This window comes from Coturnix japonica, chromosome 7, assembly GCF_054131305.1.
Source record: "Coturnix japonica strain WE chromosome 7, WE-NBRP24, whole genome shotgun sequence".
Classification (NCBI taxonomy): Eukaryota; Metazoa; Chordata; class Aves; order Galliformes; family Phasianidae; genus Coturnix; species Coturnix japonica.
The window spans coordinates 9,227,916-9,245,733 of record NC_140669.1 but is presented as its reverse complement, the minus strand read 5'-3'; the positions used below and the strand labels follow the sequence as shown (position 1 = coordinate 9,245,733).

At 53.0% G+C, this 17,818-nt stretch overlaps 3 protein-coding genes and 1 pseudogene across 20 annotated transcripts in view; 2 read left to right on the top strand and 2 right to left on the bottom strand.

The window, feature by feature from the left end:
* Positions 1-20: 20 nt before the first annotated feature.
* BCS1L (BCS1 ubiquinol-cytochrome c reductase complex chaperone) lies at positions 21-4,495 on the top strand. 6 transcript variants are annotated; one of them, XR_014948265.1, is made up of 8 exons: positions 21-46; positions 218-591; positions 944-1,083; positions 1,198-1,392; positions 1,813-1,876; positions 2,215-2,379; positions 2,793-2,910; positions 3,514-4,171. XR_014948265.1 is itself a non-coding variant. In XM_015868962.3 (8 exons), the coding sequence occupies exons 2-8, from the start codon at positions 272-274 to the stop codon at positions 3,764-3,766; spliced, it is 1,260 nt and encodes a 419-aa protein (XP_015724448.2). In that variant the 5' UTR covers positions 21-46; positions 218-271; the 3' UTR covers positions 3,767-4,171. The 6 variants fall into 6 exon arrangements, 5 of the variants coding, with proteins under 5 accessions (XP_015724448.2, XP_015724449.2, XP_085409285.1 ...); XM_015868962.3 differs by having other exon boundaries at positions 2,210-2,379; XM_015868963.3 differs by having other exon boundaries at positions 21-114; positions 2,210-2,379.
* LOC116653667 (serine/threonine-protein kinase DCLK1 pseudogene) lies at positions 3,543-4,976 on the bottom strand (annotated as a pseudogene). The gene has a single exon (XR_014948144.1). The product of XR_014948144.1 is annotated as a serine/threonine-protein kinase DCLK1 pseudogene (transcript).
* STK36 (serine/threonine kinase 36) overlaps positions 4,007-17,818 on the top strand; it is an 18,715-nt gene continuing 4,903 nt past the window's right edge. For 2 of the 11 annotated variants that reach the window (XR_014948255.1, XM_085553138.1), the window contains exons 1-15: positions 10,912-11,143; positions 11,493-11,717; positions 12,460-12,537; positions 12,900-13,030; positions 13,275-13,524; positions 13,697-13,790; positions 14,022-14,191; positions 14,392-14,594; positions 14,669-14,795; positions 14,886-15,050; positions 15,323-15,502; positions 15,727-15,821; positions 16,114-16,219; positions 16,660-16,801; positions 17,090-17,217. Coding sequence is in view for 9 of the 11 variants with exons in the window: in XM_085553138.1 (XP_085409264.1) it covers positions 11,060-11,143; positions 11,493-11,717; positions 12,460-12,537; positions 12,900-13,030; positions 13,275-13,524; positions 13,697-13,790; positions 14,022-14,191; positions 14,392-14,594; positions 14,669-14,795; positions 14,886-15,050; positions 15,323-15,502; positions 15,727-15,821; positions 16,114-16,219; positions 16,660-16,801; positions 17,090-17,217 (2,178 nt within the window). In the remaining 2 variants the exon portion in view is untranslated. Of the gene's footprint in view, positions 4,141-10,911; positions 11,144-11,492; positions 11,718-12,459; positions 12,538-12,899; positions 13,031-13,274; positions 13,525-13,696; positions 13,791-14,021; positions 14,192-14,391; positions 14,595-14,668; positions 14,796-14,885; positions 15,051-15,322; positions 15,503-15,726; positions 15,822-16,113; positions 16,220-16,659; positions 16,802-17,089; positions 17,218-17,818 lie in introns of those variants that run through there. The other 9 variants (XM_085553136.1, XM_085553133.1, XM_085553132.1 and 6 more) reach the window with 9 other exon arrangements.
* RNF25 (ring finger protein 25) lies at positions 6,076-10,873 on the bottom strand. 2 transcript variants are annotated; one of them, XM_015868961.3, is made up of 10 exons: positions 10,821-10,873; positions 10,668-10,742; positions 10,494-10,596; positions 10,334-10,401; positions 9,609-9,678; positions 9,406-9,477; positions 9,094-9,234; positions 8,665-8,754; positions 7,823-7,957; positions 6,076-7,691 (listed from the first exon to the last, which is right to left on the bottom strand). In XM_015868961.3, the coding sequence occupies exons 1-10, from the start codon at positions 10,856-10,858 to the stop codon at positions 6,966-6,968; spliced, it is 1,518 nt and encodes a 505-aa protein (XP_015724447.2). In that variant the 5' UTR covers positions 10,859-10,873; the 3' UTR covers positions 6,076-6,965. The 2 variants fall into 2 exon arrangements, with proteins under 2 accessions (XP_015724447.2, XP_085409282.1); XM_085553156.1 differs by lacking the exons at positions 9,406-9,477; positions 9,609-9,678; positions 10,494-10,596; positions 10,668-10,742; positions 10,821-10,873 and having other exon boundaries at positions 10,334-10,460.

Below are 17,818 nucleotides of genomic sequence, written 5' to 3'. Positions count from 1 at the left end.
AAGTAACCATAGAGAGCGGCACGGCGGCGGGGAGAGCGGCGTGGAGGTGAGGGGCAACGGGCCGGGCTGGGCCTGGGGCTGGTCTTGGCCTGGTCTGTCTCGGCCTGTCTCGGGGTGAGGGTGCTGTGCTGTGGGGTAGGGCCCTCTGGGGCACGGGTAGGGGCTGTATAGTACATTGCTTCATCACTCAGCCCACCTGCACTCTCTGCCCACACAGGTTGGCTGATGGACTGTGGAGATGCTGTGGGAAGAATCCCGTTAACGTCCCATTATGCCGTTTTCTGACTTCATCGCGGCGCTGAAGGACAACCCCTACTTTGGGGCTGGGTTTGGCCTCGTTGGAGTGGGCACGGCCATGGCGCTGGCTCGGAAAGGGGCTCAGTTTGGGTTGGTGGCTTTCAGGCGTCACTATATGATAACGTTGGAGGTGCCTAGTAAGGATAAGAGCTACCAGTGGCTGCTGAACTGGATCTCGCATCATGCCAAGCGTACGCAGCACCTGAGTGTTGAGACCTCGTACCTGCAGCATGAGAGCGGGCGCGTCAGCACCAAGTTTGACTTCGTCCCCAGCCCTGGAAACCATTTCATCTGGTAAGGAAAACCACAGGGAGAGGGAGAAGCAATCTGTGGGTTCACCCTCATTTTGGCAAGGAAAGTCCAGTTTGGAGGGCTCCTAGAGGCAGAGGAGAGAATTATACCTCCTTCTTGTGTCTGAATTAGGAGAGGAGATTGGGAGTAGCTTAGGGAGTTTGACTGCACACAAGGGCCCTGAGTTTCCTTTGCTGAGCCCAGGTCCCCACCGTACCTGCTTTGGGCACAGAGAGCAGCACCATCCCTGGCTAATCTGACTGAGAGGAGAAGGGCAGAGGCTGACACTCACGCTTGGTGATGTGGCTTGTGGCTGGAGGTGGGTTCCATCCCTCACTCTGTTCTCTTGTTCCAGGTATCAGAACAAGTGGATTCGCATTGAGCGCAACCGGGAGAGGCAGATGGTTGACCTGCACACAGGAACCGCCTGGGAGTCTGTCACCTTCACAGCACTGGGCACCAACCGGGAGATCTTCTTCAACATCCTCCAGGAAGGTCTGTAGGCAGCTGTATATGGCCCTACTGGGAACAGCCCCCTTCCTGGTGGCACCTGGGATGTCATAAGAGAGCCTTTTCCCTGCCAGCCATTCCCTCTGCCTCTTTCTGCAGCCCGGGAGTTGGCTCTGCAGCAGCAGGAGGGGAGGACGATCATGTACACAGCCATTGGAACGGAGTGGCGGCAGTTTGGGTTCCCGCGCCGCCGCCGGCCTCTCAGCTCAGTGGTGCTGGAGACGGGTGTGTCAGAGAGGCTGGTTAAGGATGTGAAGGAGTTCATCGACAACCCCCAGTGGTACATCGAGAGAGGCAAGGCTCCCGCGCGGTGTCCTCTGTGCTGTGTCCAATGCATCACCTTACCCCTGTCCACAGATAGCACAGCTGTGCTATGCGAAACCCCTCGTGTGTCTGAGTTCTTCAGCCTGGACACAGCGCAGTGCTCTCACCCCAACTGTGACCATGATGTACCCACTCGTTTTCAGCTCTTAACAAAGAGCCCTTAACATAGCCAAGCACAGGGGAGAAAGGAAGGGACAAGCATAATCAGGGGCCAAGCAGAGGCTGCTGCTTATATCCATCCCCGCAGCTTCTCAGCACCCTGCTGCTGTGCCTGCTGCAGCCCTGTCTCGTAGCAGTTTCCAGCCTTCTGTTCATCAGCCTCTCTCTCGGCACTGAGGGAGAGGTCTCAGAGTTATACAGCTGGTTCCTAAAAGGATACTGTCTTCCTAGGGATCCCATACAGAAGAGGCTACCTGCTATACGGTCCTCCTGGCTGTGGAAAAAGCAGCTTCATGTGAGTATTGCTAGCTGTGTGACAGCAGTTTTCCTGCCAGCTGCCTGCTCTGATGTGCAGCAGTGTCTGATGAGAAGATGTAGGTGGGCTTGGGTTTGAAATCCAGCAGTGAAGGAGTGGGCTGTGTCACCATTGTAGATCAGAGTGACAGCACTGTGTACAAGCTGGCCTGACACTAGGGCTCACATCCACTGTCCTTGCCTGATCCCCACTGGGGAAAATGTGCTCTCTTCTGCTACTGGACAGGGAGAGCCCGTTCTTCAGCTTCCGCTGCCTTCCTCTGCTCCAGGCTTTCTTCCTGTGATTCACAGCTGTGTTTTGTGTCCTTCCCAGTACAGCGCTGGCAGGGGAGCTGCAACACAGTATCTGCCTGCTGAGCCTCAGTGACCGCAGCCTCTCTGATGACCGACTCAATTACCTTATGAGTGTGGCACCACAGCAGAGCATCATCCTTCTGGAGGATGTGGATGCTGCCTTCGTCAGTCGGGACCTCGCTGCTGAGAGTGAGTGGTGATCTCTTCCTGGGCCAGGCATTGGGATATATGCTGGCTTGATACCGGCTGACAGGGAGGGGGCGGCTCTCAGAGGTTTCATGACTCAAGCTGGAGCTCACTCCATTTTGGCTTGGCCGTATGAAGGGAGCATTGGGTCCATAATTCCAGAGGTATCTCAGGCAAAGATACTTGTTTGAACATCTGACTGTTTTCAGCATAAGGTGACCTTCCCCTTCATTCTCCTTTCAGGTTCACAGGGGTGCTGTCAGGCAGGGATGCTAAATGGGCTGCCAAAAAGGAAGAGGCAGAGTTTCATCCTAGGGGGATGGAGGGAGCAGAAAGCTTGGCTTGTGCTTCAGGTTATAGGCAGGTAACCCTCAAGACTGCCAGATAGATATGATCTCAAACATCTCTGTCCACAGACCCTGCTGTGTACCAAGGCATGGGGCGCCTGACCTTCAGCGGCCTCCTCAACGCCCTGGATGGTGTGGCCTCCACAGAGGCCAGGATTGTCTTCATGACCACCAACTATGTGGACAGGTCAGAGCTGCACTCTGGGAGGGAGAAGGTGCATGTGTGGATTTATTTTTGTGGGCTGCATAGCAGGTGTCCTGGTCCTTCCTCAGGATGCATCATCAGGACCACCTCTTGCTGGGGCCTCTTCCTCACTGCTCAAATTGTATTGTGCTGGGTACTTCCTTCAGGAGAGGTACCAGCCTCCTGCCTGTAGGGATCTGTGGGTTTTAGGCTTCTGGCTGTGCTGAGTGAGAAGCTGGTTCCATGCAGTCCATTCAGTCAGTAGGATGTGGCCTGGGCTCATGGCACGTATCTGTGCTCAGGAAGCCAGCTCCTTTAGGACACTATTGTGGTGGGCTTTGCTTGTTCTAGACTGTTCAGACAGCATTCCTGGGACACATATAAGAAGTGACCAACTTGTCATCCTCAGGAGCCTACCATTCCCTTCTTTTGGGTTCATTTCCTACCTTGACCTTGGGAACAAGCCTATTCCCTGCCTACACCACAGTGCACAGGGCCTTGCAGATAGGGTGCTGGCTGTGCTAGCGTGGAGGGGGGCTTCTGCTAGACCCCTCTTGCAAAGGCACTTGGGTCATGTTATGAAGAGGTACCTCTGTGTCTCAACAGGCTGGACCCAGCCCTGGTGCGGCCTGGACGCGTGGACCTCAAGCAGTATGTGGGCCACTGCTCCCGAGGGCAGCTGGCCCGCATGTTCCAACGCTTCTATCCCGAGCAGCCCCCAGCTGCAGCAGAGCGGTTTGCCGAGCAGGCGCTGGCAGTCTCCAAACAGATCAGCGCTGCCCAGGTACAGGGACACTTCATGCTCTATAAGACAGATCCTGGGGGAGCCATTGAAAACATACGCTCCATCCTGCCGTGACTTAAGGTGAGCTCTGCCCTGCCATACTGTGAGGCCTGGATAGAACTGGGACAAGGACTTGGACCATCCTGGGGATGCTGTGGAGCTGCCCAGCCACATGGGCTGAGGTCTCTCTTTACCTCACCAAGGCCTTGTCTTTTTGTTAAAATATATGGAGTCAGAGCTTCCAGTTCTGCAGCAGAGTGAGGGCTCTTGCTGCTCCCTAGTCTTGGGTGCTACTATACAGACTCTGCTCACTCCCCTTGTGCTGGGAGTGTGAGAAGCTGCCAAGGCTTCCAGATGTGAAACCATAACTTATCAACCCCTCTGCTAAGGAGAACTGATGATCTTTGACAGGAGCGCAGTCTTCATTGATTTATGAACATCTTTGTAAGGTAAATGCTCAACATGGCTCTTTGCCCTCCAGTCTGCTTACTTTTGTGTGCATGCTGACTGTACTTCTGCCTGTTATTTGTCCCACCGTCCACCTCCTAGAGCCCTTCTGTCACAGGTTAAGCGAAAATCTACCTGCGCCCGTGATGGGGGGGGGGGGGGGGGGGGCAGCTGTCGCACAGGGCTGATGGCCCAAAAAAGGAAAGGGAAAAAGGGAAAAGAAATCCTGAAGGCACATCACCTGTTTTCCATCTGGTATATACAAGCTCTTAACGACTCCTGAATCAAGCCTGATGGCATCAGTTATATTAGTAAGAACCTGTTCAAATGAATGTGATGTCTTCTTGTTAAGCAGAATCCGACCTGCCTTCTGTGGTTTCACTCCACTTCTGATGATAGTGACTAATTTAGGCCTAATGAAATCCTTATTTTCTTTTGTATCTGGAGTACCTCCTTTAGCAGTGGCAAGAGGCGGCACTGAATGAGAAGTAGAAGTTGTCTTAACATTCACTGACCAGTTTGGGTTTACATTCTTCATGTACTCCAGCTTCTTGAAGGGCTCTATTGAACCACATACATAGCTTTTCCCTTCTACTAGCTGGTCCAAGGAGGAAATCTTTTTGGAGCCATCGATTGTGTAGATTGTTCTCACTCCCTGGGGCAGATTCACATTGTCAGACAGAGTTTGGGTCAGATCAGCCAGAAGAGTTTCAAAAGATCTAAAGCACTGGCCCAAAAAAGGAAAGGGATCTGTTCGGAAGGGATCCTGGCTTGTCTCTAAGGTGCAGTTCCTGATATAATATAGAGGGGTGCTGGAAGGAGAGACTGAGTTGAAGGATCAGTCTGGTTTCTGGCACCTCAGGTCCTCCTGAGACTGATTCTCTGGGGGATAATTCAGTAACCCCTTTGAGAAGAGAATTTGCTTACACTATACAACTGGTTTATTTCCTCTGTGGCAGGGCTGCCATCAGCCTGGGGCTGCTGCATGCTTTCTTCTTAAAGCTGATCAAAATCTGTGCCCCTGGAAAGGCAGCAGGGGAGGGAGTGGTGAGGTCAGTAGTGCAGCCAGGCCAGGCTGGTGTGAAGAGCAGAAGTCCTCTATAAACAGCCCTGAAAATGTAGTTGTGGGGGGGGAGGCCTGATCCAGGCAGGTTCTGTGCCCCATCACCAGCACCACCAACTCACGTCCTCCCCTCCACTACCCCCATGAGAGCACAGGAGGCAACTTGTGTCACTCTGCTTGCTTTTAATAGTGTTGTTACAGCCACCATCAGTGCCTTTCTGTCCAGCCTGAGCACTGTTTCCAGTTTAGCCTCACAACAGCCCTGAGGTAGGTAGGTCAGTAACAGCACAGCCCCATCTTAGGAGTAAGGATACAAGTGAGAAGCCTCAGGGCATGGTGCAGGCATAATTTCTCCCTCATTCTAAATCCCCAACCTGGACAAACTTTTAGAGAAGGGAGCTGGAGACAGCTGTTGCTTTGAAGTTTCTCAGACCCAGAGCAGGGAAGGCATATCACAGCCTTGCTTTCCCCCAGAGCATCCCACCATCCCATTCAAGTCAGTTAAGTGCTGTCTTGTGGCACAGTAGCTTTCCCAACAATGAGAAAGAAAAATCTGACTCACTGCAGGATGCCATGGAGCTTGGCAATTGGAACGTGGTGATTTTTGCTCTGTTAAAAGCACAGAGAGCAAAAGGAAGACGATAGTTGTCTGTGTGAGAAGAGGGGCTTGTTAGGGGGACAAAGTGCACAAGCAAGTGTGAAGAAATGAGTATGGTCCAGGTGAGCCAGACAATACAGGGAGCCAGCATCTTGCTATCCAGACTTTCCCTGCACGTACAGAATAGAAGGGAAGGGAGTTATATCAAGGATCAACACTTTGTTCCAACCAGCTAAGAACATGAGTCGGAGGGCAAAGAAAACAAAAGGAACAGGCTCCAGAGAAGACCCAACAAATTAATTTAATAGCAGTGTCCCACTTCAGAAATTTGGGATTCCTGTCATGTCTCTGTAGCAGGACATAGTCTGAATCTGAAACAGCAGCAGAAGGAACTGCAAGAAAGCAGCTGAAGGACAGGGCAGAAGCTCCTGCTAAACTCAAGCTTCCAGGGGGAGCAGGAGCCAGCACCAGGTCTCAGTCACTGGACAGTCCTGACCTGCCTCAGTATTGGCTTAAACTTAATCCAGCTCTGGCTGAGGCTGGGAGGAGTCATGGTATACAAAGGACTTGCCTGGCCAAGCCTATGAGTTGAGCAGCAGTCTGCACCACAGAGGAAACAAAGTCATCTCTAAGGAGCGGGGACAGCAGCTCAGAATGTGCTCCAAGAAGCACCAAAGGATGCAGCAAGCTGAGCTGCAGGTTGCTGCCCTGGCACAGCCTCACCGCCTGGTGCCATCATGGCTCTGCAGGTATGCTCAGTTCCAGGGAAGGTCCTGCAGGGCTTCAGCTCTGCTGTAGCACCATGCCAAGCTAGTTCCACTTGTTTCTGTAGGTACGCATGTTTCTTGGCTCACAAAAACAGATGATGAATGCATGCTGGTCCCTGGTCAAGCCCTCCTCTGCCCCCTGCATCTTTCAGGAGCAAGGCTGCTGTGAGCTGTCAGAAGTCAGCTTCTCCTGTGGTGGTGACAGCCAGTTGCTCACACCAGGCAGCCTATGCTTTATTCTACATGAACCATGGAGACTCCACCTGTCCCAAGCTGTGCCAAGTGCTTCCTCTGTCCCAAGCTGTATGGTGACTCCTTGTGACCGCTCTACCAGAACCTTTGCCATTCTCATTTATTAACAGCCCCAGCCCAGCCCAGCCCAGCCCCATTCTCCTCCTGCTAGGAACTGCTTTCCTTCTCCACAAAATGGGCTTCTCGACGTCCACTGGGCCTGAACACCCCTCGCCCTCTTGGTGCTCTGTGGTAGGAGCCACGATCCTGCGCTCTGGACCTTTCCCACCTCCCGCAATCCCAGGGCCTGTGGTGGCCTTGCCAGCCAGGAGCTGCTCTGTGATTGCTGTGGTTGAATGCCAGGTTCTCCTTCTCCCTGCTTTGGGCCTCAGCACCTTGCTCCAGGGTCCAGCTTTCCATGTTATGGTGTTCCTCTTTCAAGTCTACTGCGTCCACTGCTGGTGAGGGATCTTCAGGGCACAGCTCCTTTCTTTCAGCCAAGGCAGCTGCCTTGCTTCTGCTGTGAGGTTTTGGAAACTCCTGACAGCGCCTCCCAGCAGGTCTTCTCTCTGGTCTCTGACCAAAGCCTCTGGGCACCCTGGAGCCATGGGACAGATGACAGGCTTCCCCTGCCACTTCCTGCGAGCTGCTGCAGGACTGCCTGCCTTGGCCTCTTGGGCCTGGTCTCTCCCCTCTGTGCCTCTCCCTCTTGCTCTGGGGTTCCTTGGGCACAGCAGATCTCTCAGGCTGCCCAGGCTCTGCCCTGCTCTCTTGAGCCCTGGCTGGCTCCAGAGCTGAGGTCTGGCAGGATGCCTGAGGTGTGTCCACATCGCTAGCACTCACCAGTGGCTCAGAGGCAGCAGCTACCTGGCCTGGATCAACAGTAGCTGGAGGCTGAAAGAAAGAAGCCAACAGTTAAGAAAGGGAAAGGGCACTCCCAAAGCAGATGACAGTGTTTGGCCCTTAAGTCCAGGGACCTCCTTGCTGACATGGAGCTCAGCAGCTCTCTGCCCCCAGTGCCATACCGCCTGGAGGCTGATGAAGTAACGGTTCTTCTCTGCTTCAGGATCAATGATGCCCCCTTTCTCTTGCTGTTTCTTGAAAATTAAGCGCAGTTCTTCTTGGTGCTGCAGCATCTTGGCATCTGGTCTGTATGGCTCCTGAGTGGCAGACAGCAAGAGGGGTTAAGGGCTCTGTCTATATGGGTAGTCAGTTAACAACACCACGAGCAACTCCCCAAACCCTCATTTGATCACACAGCACCCAAGCAACTGGTCTTTACAACATCTGACCCACTGAGCCTACAGATTCATGTGTAGTACTTACACAGAGAGGGAACACCCACTATTCCCTGCCTTAGGACCTCCTGCTTTGGAGCAAGATGCAGAGCAGCTAAAAACGAAGAACCCCAGAACTCACCACATAAGCTGGAGTCACTCACCTGAAACTGATAACATCTCAATGGGTACAGGGACATATTTAAGAAAACCTACAGTTATTCTCTTAGAGCAGAGAGAACATAGAACATCAAGCACTCAGTACTTGATGGCAGAATTGCCTCTCTCCCCCACCATATCTGCTTGCTTTGGAGAGTAAGCCAACAACACTACATATCCTCACTGCCTCCCTATGCAACAGCTACATATCTTTTGCTTCCCTCTGCCTTTATCACACAGAAGGGCTGCAGTGGTCCCCTCTGAATAGAGCACGAGATGGAATTTGTATGTTTGCGTGTTTTCCGAGAGTAACTGGCAGAGCACATTAATCAGCTCCAGCTGACTGTTCGTTCATGGATAAAATGTCCCAGATGACATTTTAGCTACCCAGAGAGTGGACACAGCCAGGCAGATGAAGCCCCATCTCTTACCAGTGGGTGCTGTGGTGGTGGCGCTGCCTTCAGGGCACAGAGGTCATAAATCAAGGTTTCCCGGCAGACAGGGCACTGCACGCCGACTTTCTGCAGGGAGGTGAGAGGTGAAACCTTAGGCAGCAGCCCAGCCCATATACATCGAGAGAATCCCCAGGGTGGAAGTGAAACAAACAGGGCAGCCTACTTCAGCTAAACACAAGCACTTTTCTACTAAGGCAGGGAGGCCCAGGGGGATTCCAGTTTCTAATTATGATTGGAAAGGGCTCCTGGAGCTCATTTGGTCCAATCTCCACTGATTCTCTCAACACAGGCACCATGCTAACCATGCTGCACATGGCTGCTGAGTCAGGCTGGCCTTTGTTCCACATCCCACAGGGAGTGACAGAGAACTCATGAAGGCCTGTGCAGGGGATCAAAGCCAAATACCTGTTTGGGGGAAGGTGCCAGGTGCTGTTCTCTCTCCTCCTGCTGCATAAGAATCTCCTCCTCCATGTGCTGCGCATAGCGGGCCAGGCAGTGTGAGTGAAAGTAGTGGTAGCACTGGGTCTTTGTGAAGGCTTCCCTCTCCTGTGGAGGAAAAAGGGTGTTCACAGGGTGTTCCCAGCACCAAGCTGAGGCGGGTTTTCATTCCCATGTCAGCAGGGATGTTATTGATGGCAAAAATACATAGCTTCTCCCACTGGGCTTCATCTGACTCACTTCTCAGCCAGCACGAAGAGCTGGAATACATATTCCTACCTGGAATCCATAGAGGCAGATCACACACTGGCCATGAGGAATATTGTTGTCAGTGAGAATCTCCTTCCCCTTCTGTCAAAGCAGAAAAGCAAGCATTTTTCTCACTGGCCTCTACATGGGCCCAGACTCAGGGCTCTCCCACCTCAAAGGGAGTCAAAGAATGGTGTGCGTATCTGGCTGCCTCCCTTCTCCCCAGCTCTCACCTCAATCAGCTCATACAGCACCTCTGTCCCCAGCCTGGCTTCAGCAACATTTCTGAGGGTCTGTAAAATCCTATAGCAAAGCAGCACAAATACTTAACACAAACTTTGCCACACCTTTTCACTCTTCCACACGCCTGTCATCACCCCACCACGATAACAAGAGAAATAAAAAGAACGCCATCCACCAGGCTTTGCCTACAGTGTAGGATGAGCACAGATGCAAGCACATATTCCCGTGCTCTAAGGTTTTGTTGATCTGGTGGGAGCAACTTTAATGCCGTGCATTGACTGGTATCTGGATCTCTGCTGCACCAACAACGGGAGCACAAAGGCAGCAGCAGGCTGTGTGAAGACTGAAATGAGTTGCAGTGATGTCTGTCAGACCCAGATCAACATCTCTGAAGGCCTGAGAGACTTCAGTTTACGTTTCAGGGGGACCACAAGGGAACAAACCATTCCTCAGCATCAAAGCTGACATAAAGTTTAACTCAAGGTGATTGGAGAGCTGTATGTATGTGTTAAACTGACAGGGCACCCTAGAGGCATTAAGAGAAGGCTCTACAGCACTGTTAACACCACCACTCTGCTCTCCTCCCTCTTAGCACTCACACACAATCACAGAATGACCCGGGTTGGAAGGGACCTCAAGGATCATGTAGTTCCAACCCCCCTGCTAAGCAGGGCCACCAAACATACACATTTACTAGACCAGGTTGCCCACTCACTTCTGGATCTGCTCATCCGACAGCCCCCGTGGGTTGCTGATGGAGATGTCCGGAGCCTCGTTGGGATACTAGAAAACAAAACCAACCAACAAAACCCCAAACGCACCGAGAAAAGCAGAGATAAGGGGCAGCAAGGGGCCCGGTCGGGATGGGAGCCTACCTGGGGGGGCACGGCCAGCACCAGCGTGCAGCGAACGAACTGGGAGTCCTGGTCCTGGGCCGTGGCGGGGTGCAGGGTGATGCTCAGCTCCCAGGGCTCGGACCTAAGGGCGGGCAGAGATAAGAGATAAGGGGCGGCCGGGAGCAGGGCCGGGGAGCGAGGCCCGGTACGTACCTCGCGCTGCCCCGCACCACCCGCAGCTCCTCCAGGTAGATGGACTCCAGCACCTCCACCTCGGCCGGCAGCGCCCTGCGGAGCACCGAGCGGTCAGGAAGCCACAAGCACCAGCCCCGGGGAAAGGCAGGGAGGGATAGGGGGATCCATTACCAGTCCGCCGCCTCCGCCTCCTCGCCGGCCGCCGCCATCTTCACGGCCGACCCGGATGCGGAAGACCTCAGCTGTTGCTAGGCGATGTGGCGGCGCGGCCTGTAACCGCGTTGTACTGCGGCCCCACGGCCTGTAACCGCGTTGTACTGCGGCCCCACGGCCTGTAACCGCGTTGTACCGCGGCCTTAAATCGTCGGTCCGTGTTGTGAGGAACCCCGGCCCGACCCCGGAGCTCCGCCATGGAGAGGTACCATGTGCTGGAGGTGATCGGAGAAGGCTCCTTCGGACGGGTGTACAAGGGGCGGCGGAGGTGCAGCGCCCAGGTGAGGAGCGAGATGGGTCTCTATAAAGAGCCTGGCTCTATCTTAGAAGCCTCCTCCTGCCAGACCCAGGGTTAATAAAGCTCAGCCACCCCCCAGTTTCAGCTTGTATGCCACGTTATCAGCCACCTTGCTATCCTGGTGGCCCCAGCTAGGACTGCTCCTGTTTGTCAGTGCACTTCTGGGCCAAAAAATGGCCACTGTAGCCTAAAAGTAATAAGTAAAGGACAAGAATCTCTTCCTTTAGAAGACAGCCTGCAGTCCTGCTCACACAGCTCAGGTACTGAGTACTGAGTACTTATACTCCTTGCTCCAGCCCTATGAACGTGTCTTGTTCTGTGTGTTCACCTAGAAAATAATGAGTCCCACTTGGGTTAAATGCAGCCCCTGCCAACGTGGGCAGGACACTGCTCTGATCCCAGCTTTGCTTTGGAAGGTGGTGGCTCTGAAATTCATCCCCAAGGTGGGGCGGTCTGAGAAGGAGCTGAAGAACCTGCAGCGGGAAATTGAGATTATGAGAGGTCTCCGTCATCCTAACATCATCCAGATGCTCGACAGCTTTGAGACTGACAAAGAGGTAATGGGACCCGTGCAGGGCAGGTACTTTTGCTTGGTGGGGTGGGGGCGTGGGCTGTCATCTGCTGTCACCTCTGCCTCAGAAGATGCTGGTGACAGTATTCCAGGGCTCTAGCAGCATTTCTATCTAACCAGGTTTGTTCAGTGCCCAGCTGTATCTCCACTCTTGTTGAGTGCTGCAGACCTGCCACCAGGTATTCTACTCCCTCAGGTGGTTTAATTGGGATCTCCTGCTCTATGGACACGAAGAGACCTTATGAGGGAATAGACTTAGGACTGTGACCCAGCCTAATGATTGATGTTTGTCTGAGCCCTCCAGTAATTGGGCAGTAGATAAAAAATATGCTCAAGGGAGTGATTCTACCACTGGGCTCAGAAATACCGTTATATGCTCATCCTGTTCCTTTACACTTCCCTGACTTCTGCTGTCAGAAGTCAGCAGAAGTTGTGCTCCCAGAAGGGGTGGAGCTTGACTCCACCTCCTCTGAGACCTCATTTAAGGGCTGACCACCACTAATCTTAGAGATTGCTCCCTGGTGGAGATTGCTTCAGCATTTCCCAGTGAAGGCATCCATATTGGTGAGGTTTTTCCTCATAAATAACCTTTTGAATCTCCGTTACCATCTTTGTTACCATCTTTGTATCATTCCACCTTACAGTGTTCTGGTTAAGTATAGCTTAAAGGTTCAGAAGGGATGTGTCTGGGGGTGTGCTTAATGCCTTCACGCTGCTCCTTCTTCCAGGTGGTGATGGTGACTGACTACGCAGAGGGAGAGCTATTCCAGATCCTGGAGGATGATGGCAGTTTGCCTGAGGACCAGGTGACTGGCCATATAGGCTTTACTGCAGGATGGAGGGAACAGGGTTTTTCAGCAGGCAGAGGGTTCTGCTGTTAGAGTGGATACGTCAAGGGGGTGAAGGTGTCTTTGAAGCTTTGGCTGGCAGAGTTTTTGAAGGGGATGAAAAGGCAGCCGGATTGCAGGCAGTGTGTTATAGTGGTCCCATAGACCTCGACCTCCCTGTTTCTTCTGTAAGAGCCACAACACATGGCTGCTGCCTCAGCCTTTGGCTCACTCCTCTGCCAGGGAGGAGCTGCTGGCTCAAGGCTGGGGCTGGTCCCTGCCCCAGACAAGGCAAGGGCAAGAGTTGGGGTACTGGAATGAAGCTCCTGTGTCTCTGGCAGGTGCAGATCATAGCTGCCCAGCTGGTCTCTGCTCTCTATTACCTACACTCCCACCGCATCTTGCACCGTGACATGAAACCCCAGAACATCCTACTGGGCAAAGACGGTGTCATCAAGCTCTGTGACTTTGGGTGCGTATGGGTGACCAGCTAAGATGGGTGTGTAGGCTTGGGGCTTCCAAGGGGTGTCCTGGAGCTGTAGACGAGAAGGGGAGGTGTGGAAGGGGACTTGCATTCTGCACATATTCAGGGGTTAGCAGGGGTAGGGAATTTGGGGCTCCAGAAGGGACAGGATATTGATGACTCGCGGGGTCTCCTTAGGAGCTGCAGTGGCTGCTCCAGCCTGAAATGTCCACCTGTGTTTTGCTCTGAGCAGGTTTGCACGTGCCATGAGCATCCACACCATGGTGCTGACTTCCATCAAGGGCACTCCACTGTACATGTCCCCTGAGCTGGTGGAGGAGCGGCCGTATGACCACACAGCAGACTTGTGGTCTGTGGGCTGCATCCTGTATGAGCTGTTCACAGGCAAACCTCCCTTCTACACAAGCAGCATCTTCCAGCTTGTCAGCCTCATTGTCAAGGACCCTGTCAAGTGGCCTAAGGCCATAAGCCCAAACTTCAAGGTAAGGAGCAAAGCCTTGTCTTAGCACCAGTCCAAGTGTTTCTCAGGGTGAGCCAAAGAACCCAGGAGTCCTGAGTGCTCTTTCTGTGGGAGACTAGTGGGAGCACTGTATTCATTTTTGTTTGTTTTATTGCATGTGTGCTGTCTGTCCTTGGCACTGTGCTGCCTTGTAGAGCTTCCTGCAGGGGCTGCTAATGAAGGACCCTCGCCAGCGCTTGTCATGGCCAGAGCTGCTCTCCCACCCCTTTGTTGCTGGACGGGTGACTGGTGCGTACCAGATCATTTCCTCTTCTTACTGCCTGGAGACTGGGAATACCATTCTTTTTTTTCCTACCCTGGTCTTTGCCTCCTTCCTCATAGTTTGCACTGACCACTAACCCCTAGCTCCTGCCCCTGGGGTTGCTCTGGGTCCCTCAGGATTCTCCTGGCATTGCAGAGCTGGTTGCTCTCCCTGTGTCTCAAGAAAGATCTGCTGAAATTCTGCTCCTGCCTTCTCAGTGATTGATGACACAGAAGAGCATGGGATTTCAAACCCCTTCACCACCAAGCTGTCCCCAGAGCTACAGGCCCTGAAAGAGCAGCAAGCCCATTCCCTGGCCCCTAGGAGTGGTCAGTCCAGGATCCTGAGAAAGGCTCGGCAGAAGATGGCTGAGGAGGCACAGAAAAAGGTGGAGAAAAGTGTGGGATTCTCTGGACTGCACCCATGGTTATGTCAAAGGAGGGGCTCTTAAATGGGACCAAGGGGAAAGACAGGAGGTTGGCCAGGCTGGTGTAATGGCCACATATGAGGCAGGATTGTGGGGCCGTTGGTGTGGTGGAACTCTTCTCACTGAGTCTGCCCTGACCAAACTTCTCTGCCATCTACCAGGGGCAGCTGAAGGCAAAGACTACATCTATGAAGGACTCTGGCAAAGGACACACCAGGCATAAACCCAGAGCAGCGTTTGGAAAGGCAGCTCTTGAGGAGGGGGAGGAGCTACCAGCATCCTTCCAAGAGAAGAACTCAGGTGTCCTGGAAGGAAAGAACAGCATGTCAGAGTGGCAACTGGAGGAGCCTCCTCCCAGCCCACGGTGAGGGAAGATTGGGACTGGGAAAAAGAGAGGAAAGTGGGGTAGCTCATTGACTGGGCTGTTTCCTTGGCCAGGGAGCACAGCATCACACAAGATTATGAGCGGGAGTTTCCCCAGCCAGAAGCACCTCTGCAGCTTGGTGTTGGCAGAGCTGAGCTTGAGGGCAGGCAAAGCATTGAGGCTGTGGACCTGGAGAGTGAGGTAAGACGGTGTCCTGCGATAAGGACATGAGGGCCCAGTCCCTAGGGCGTGATACATAGACTCTGGGGCAGGCAGGATCTTTGGCACCAGCTTTTTCTTCTCCGTGGTCAGGAGCTGGGGAGTGATGAGGAGTGGCAGCACCTGATCGAGGCCACAGAGCCTTTGGCCATGCAGCTGAGCACACCTCTGAGCCTCCTGAGGGACTCAGCCTTCCGGCACCGTGTCCAAGCCCGGCTTGCAGAATCTGCTCAGCAAGTGAGTGAGCTTGTCACAAGGCTTGTCCAGCTGACTGAGGCTGGGACATGGATGCTGCCTTCTTTCCTGGGATTGGGTTGGGAGCACTGGGAGATCCCCTTGCTTCAGCTAGCAAGGAGTCCTGCTGCTTCCCCAAGAATCAGAGCTGCCTCACACAATTTGTCATCTGTTCCACTGTTGTCCCTTGCCTTAGAGGCTGGGAGGCAGCCACATGGCTGATGGAGAGGCCATAAGTGCTGCTGAATGAGTCTTTTTGGCTTCTTGCTGCCCAGGTGCTGGAAGGGATGCTTGAGGGAGCCTCCCATCTCCGTTCTGTGCTTCGTGTTGTGGGAAATCTCCTGGCTACCCGCTGTGACTCTGAGCTGCTGAACCTCTTTTGCCAAGAGCTGAATGTGCCATTGTCCTTGCTGCATCTGGCCAAGCAGATACTGGAGAGTGGCAGAACCAAGCAGGTGGGTGTGGAACCCCAGGCAGACTGGGGCTCCCTCAGTCCTGCAGTGTGCCTGTGTTGTCACAGGTCTCTGTGTCCTGCTGGAACTGGTTCACAGCACCAGTGTCTCTTCCAGGCCCTGTTTAGAAGGAGAAAGATCTTGGCAAGGAAGGATCCTGCTGCAGTGGTGTCTGCCTGCCAGCCTGACAATTGCTGCCACTTCATGTTTCTTTCTGCTTCTTGCAGCAGCCCTGGTGTATTGCAGTGCTGACAGACCTCATCATGGTGACCACAGGTTACTTCAGTAGCGAACACAGCCTGCAGAAGAGTGGGCAGGACAGGTAGGGGCAATGTGGTGCACTCTGAGGTCTCTTGTGGCCACAGTAGGGACAGTCAAGAAGTAGGCAGGAAGGAGATGCTGTTATGTGGGGAAGCATCATGATAAACATCACAGTACTTACAGTACTTACAGATAAATACTTTCCATGGGGCTAACACGGGAAGGCATAACTGATGAGTCCAATTGTGCTGCTTGCCCTTTGCAGCCAGGGCTGTAAGGAGCTGATCAGATCCTGTCCTCATATTCAGTGACTAGGTTTATCTGTTCTCTTTTGCACTTGCTGCCTCCCCAAGCCTACAGACCTTCCAGGAGAGTGCCAACTATTTCCTATCCCTGCTGCCGGATCTTCTGGCTGAGCCTGCTGATAGTGAGATGAGACTCTGCCAGCAAAGCCTCCTGGTAAGAATGTCCCTCTCTCCCTATTCCCCACTCTGTCCTCCCCTGACCAAAGCTGTGGGCTTAGGTGCATGTGTTAGCGGGGAATGCAGCCTGCTCTAAGCTATGTAGCCTGATGCATTCTTGTCAGGGCCATTGTTGGTTTTTTGGTTTTTTTTTGTGGGGGAAAGGGACACAGGGTGGATCACGTGCAAGAAGAACCTCTCTGGGGGACAGCTTTCTTGGCTGTGCTTTCATGTGTACCCTTCTCTCAGCCAGCACATGGCTCCTATACAGTAACAGTGGGATTTGAGTGGCTGGAGAGGAGACGTTGGTCCCTGAAGCTCAAGCACAAGTGTTCTTCTCCCATCTCTGTTGTTTCCCCCCTAGTTTCCTCCATGATTGTTTGTCTCTACCCTCCCACTTTCTATCTGCAGTAACAGCAACCTTTGTGTCTCCTGCAGTGCTTTACTCTGCTCTGTGAGAGCCTGGATGCGATGTGCTCCTCTATCTCTGTCCCTTTCTATGCCAGCCTACGAGAAGAGAATGAGCCCCTGTTGGACAGACTCCTTCAGGGATTGATCTCTGAGCAACCTGCTCTGCAAGGTAGCACTAATAGCGGTTTACCACTTTCTCCCAGGGCTTCCCAGTAGGTTTTCCTTCTCCTTCAAGCCCTTGAGCTCTATCAGAGCACTGAATGCTGTTGGCAGGAGAAGCTGGCTGAGCTTATCTGCCCAGATCGCTCAAACATCTGCCACCTGGGGCTCTCCTCTCCCTGAATTGCAGATCTCACCCTTCTCATCACCCAAACATCTGTTGGCCTCCAGCTCTATCCTGCTGTTCCTAAGCACCCCTTGCCCTTAGGGCATGTGTACTGAGCTCTGTCCTTTGCAGGTACCACAATGGAGGCCAAGTCAGCTCATGACCAGAGGCAGTGTGTGGCAGACCTTTGTACAGCTGTACTGGCAGCTGCCTGCAGCGTCCCCCCAACACAGAGCAGCTGTTGGAAAGCTAAGCAGCAGGTCAGGCCACTTCTCCTTGCAGGGCAAAGATGTGTGGTCTCCATGGGAGCAATAGCCCTTTACAGGAGAATCTTTTTTTCAGCAGTAGAATGTAGGGTTGGGGTCCTCTGAGTTTGTTGGCAGAGGGGCTATAATTTACAGGTGGCTACACCTGATCTGAGAGCTGACCCTCAAGAGTCTAAGGACTGGGGTTAGGAACACAGGGGAGGGGGAACTGTGGGTTCAGCCCTTTATGGTTCCCACCTGCCTTGTGTTAGCCATTAAGTAAATGAGTCTAAGGACTCCTGAGTCAATTAAGACTTATGTGTAGGGCCTGACATAGGGAAGGGCTAAATAAGAGTAGATAACAGAGAAATGCAAAGGATTCTTTTAAGTTTGTGATATGAACTGTAGAAAATCTGAAATCAAATGAAACTGAATGAGAGGGAAAACAAGAATAAAGTAATTGAGTTCAACTCTAAGTCAATGTGGAAAGAAGCAGAGCAGGAATCTTACCTTACTCATGTCAGCTTAGTATCACAGCAGTGCTGGGCCATGGCAGATGAGCATGTCTGCATGAAAGCAGGCACTGCTGTGTAGGAAACAATGTCTTCTGTTAATC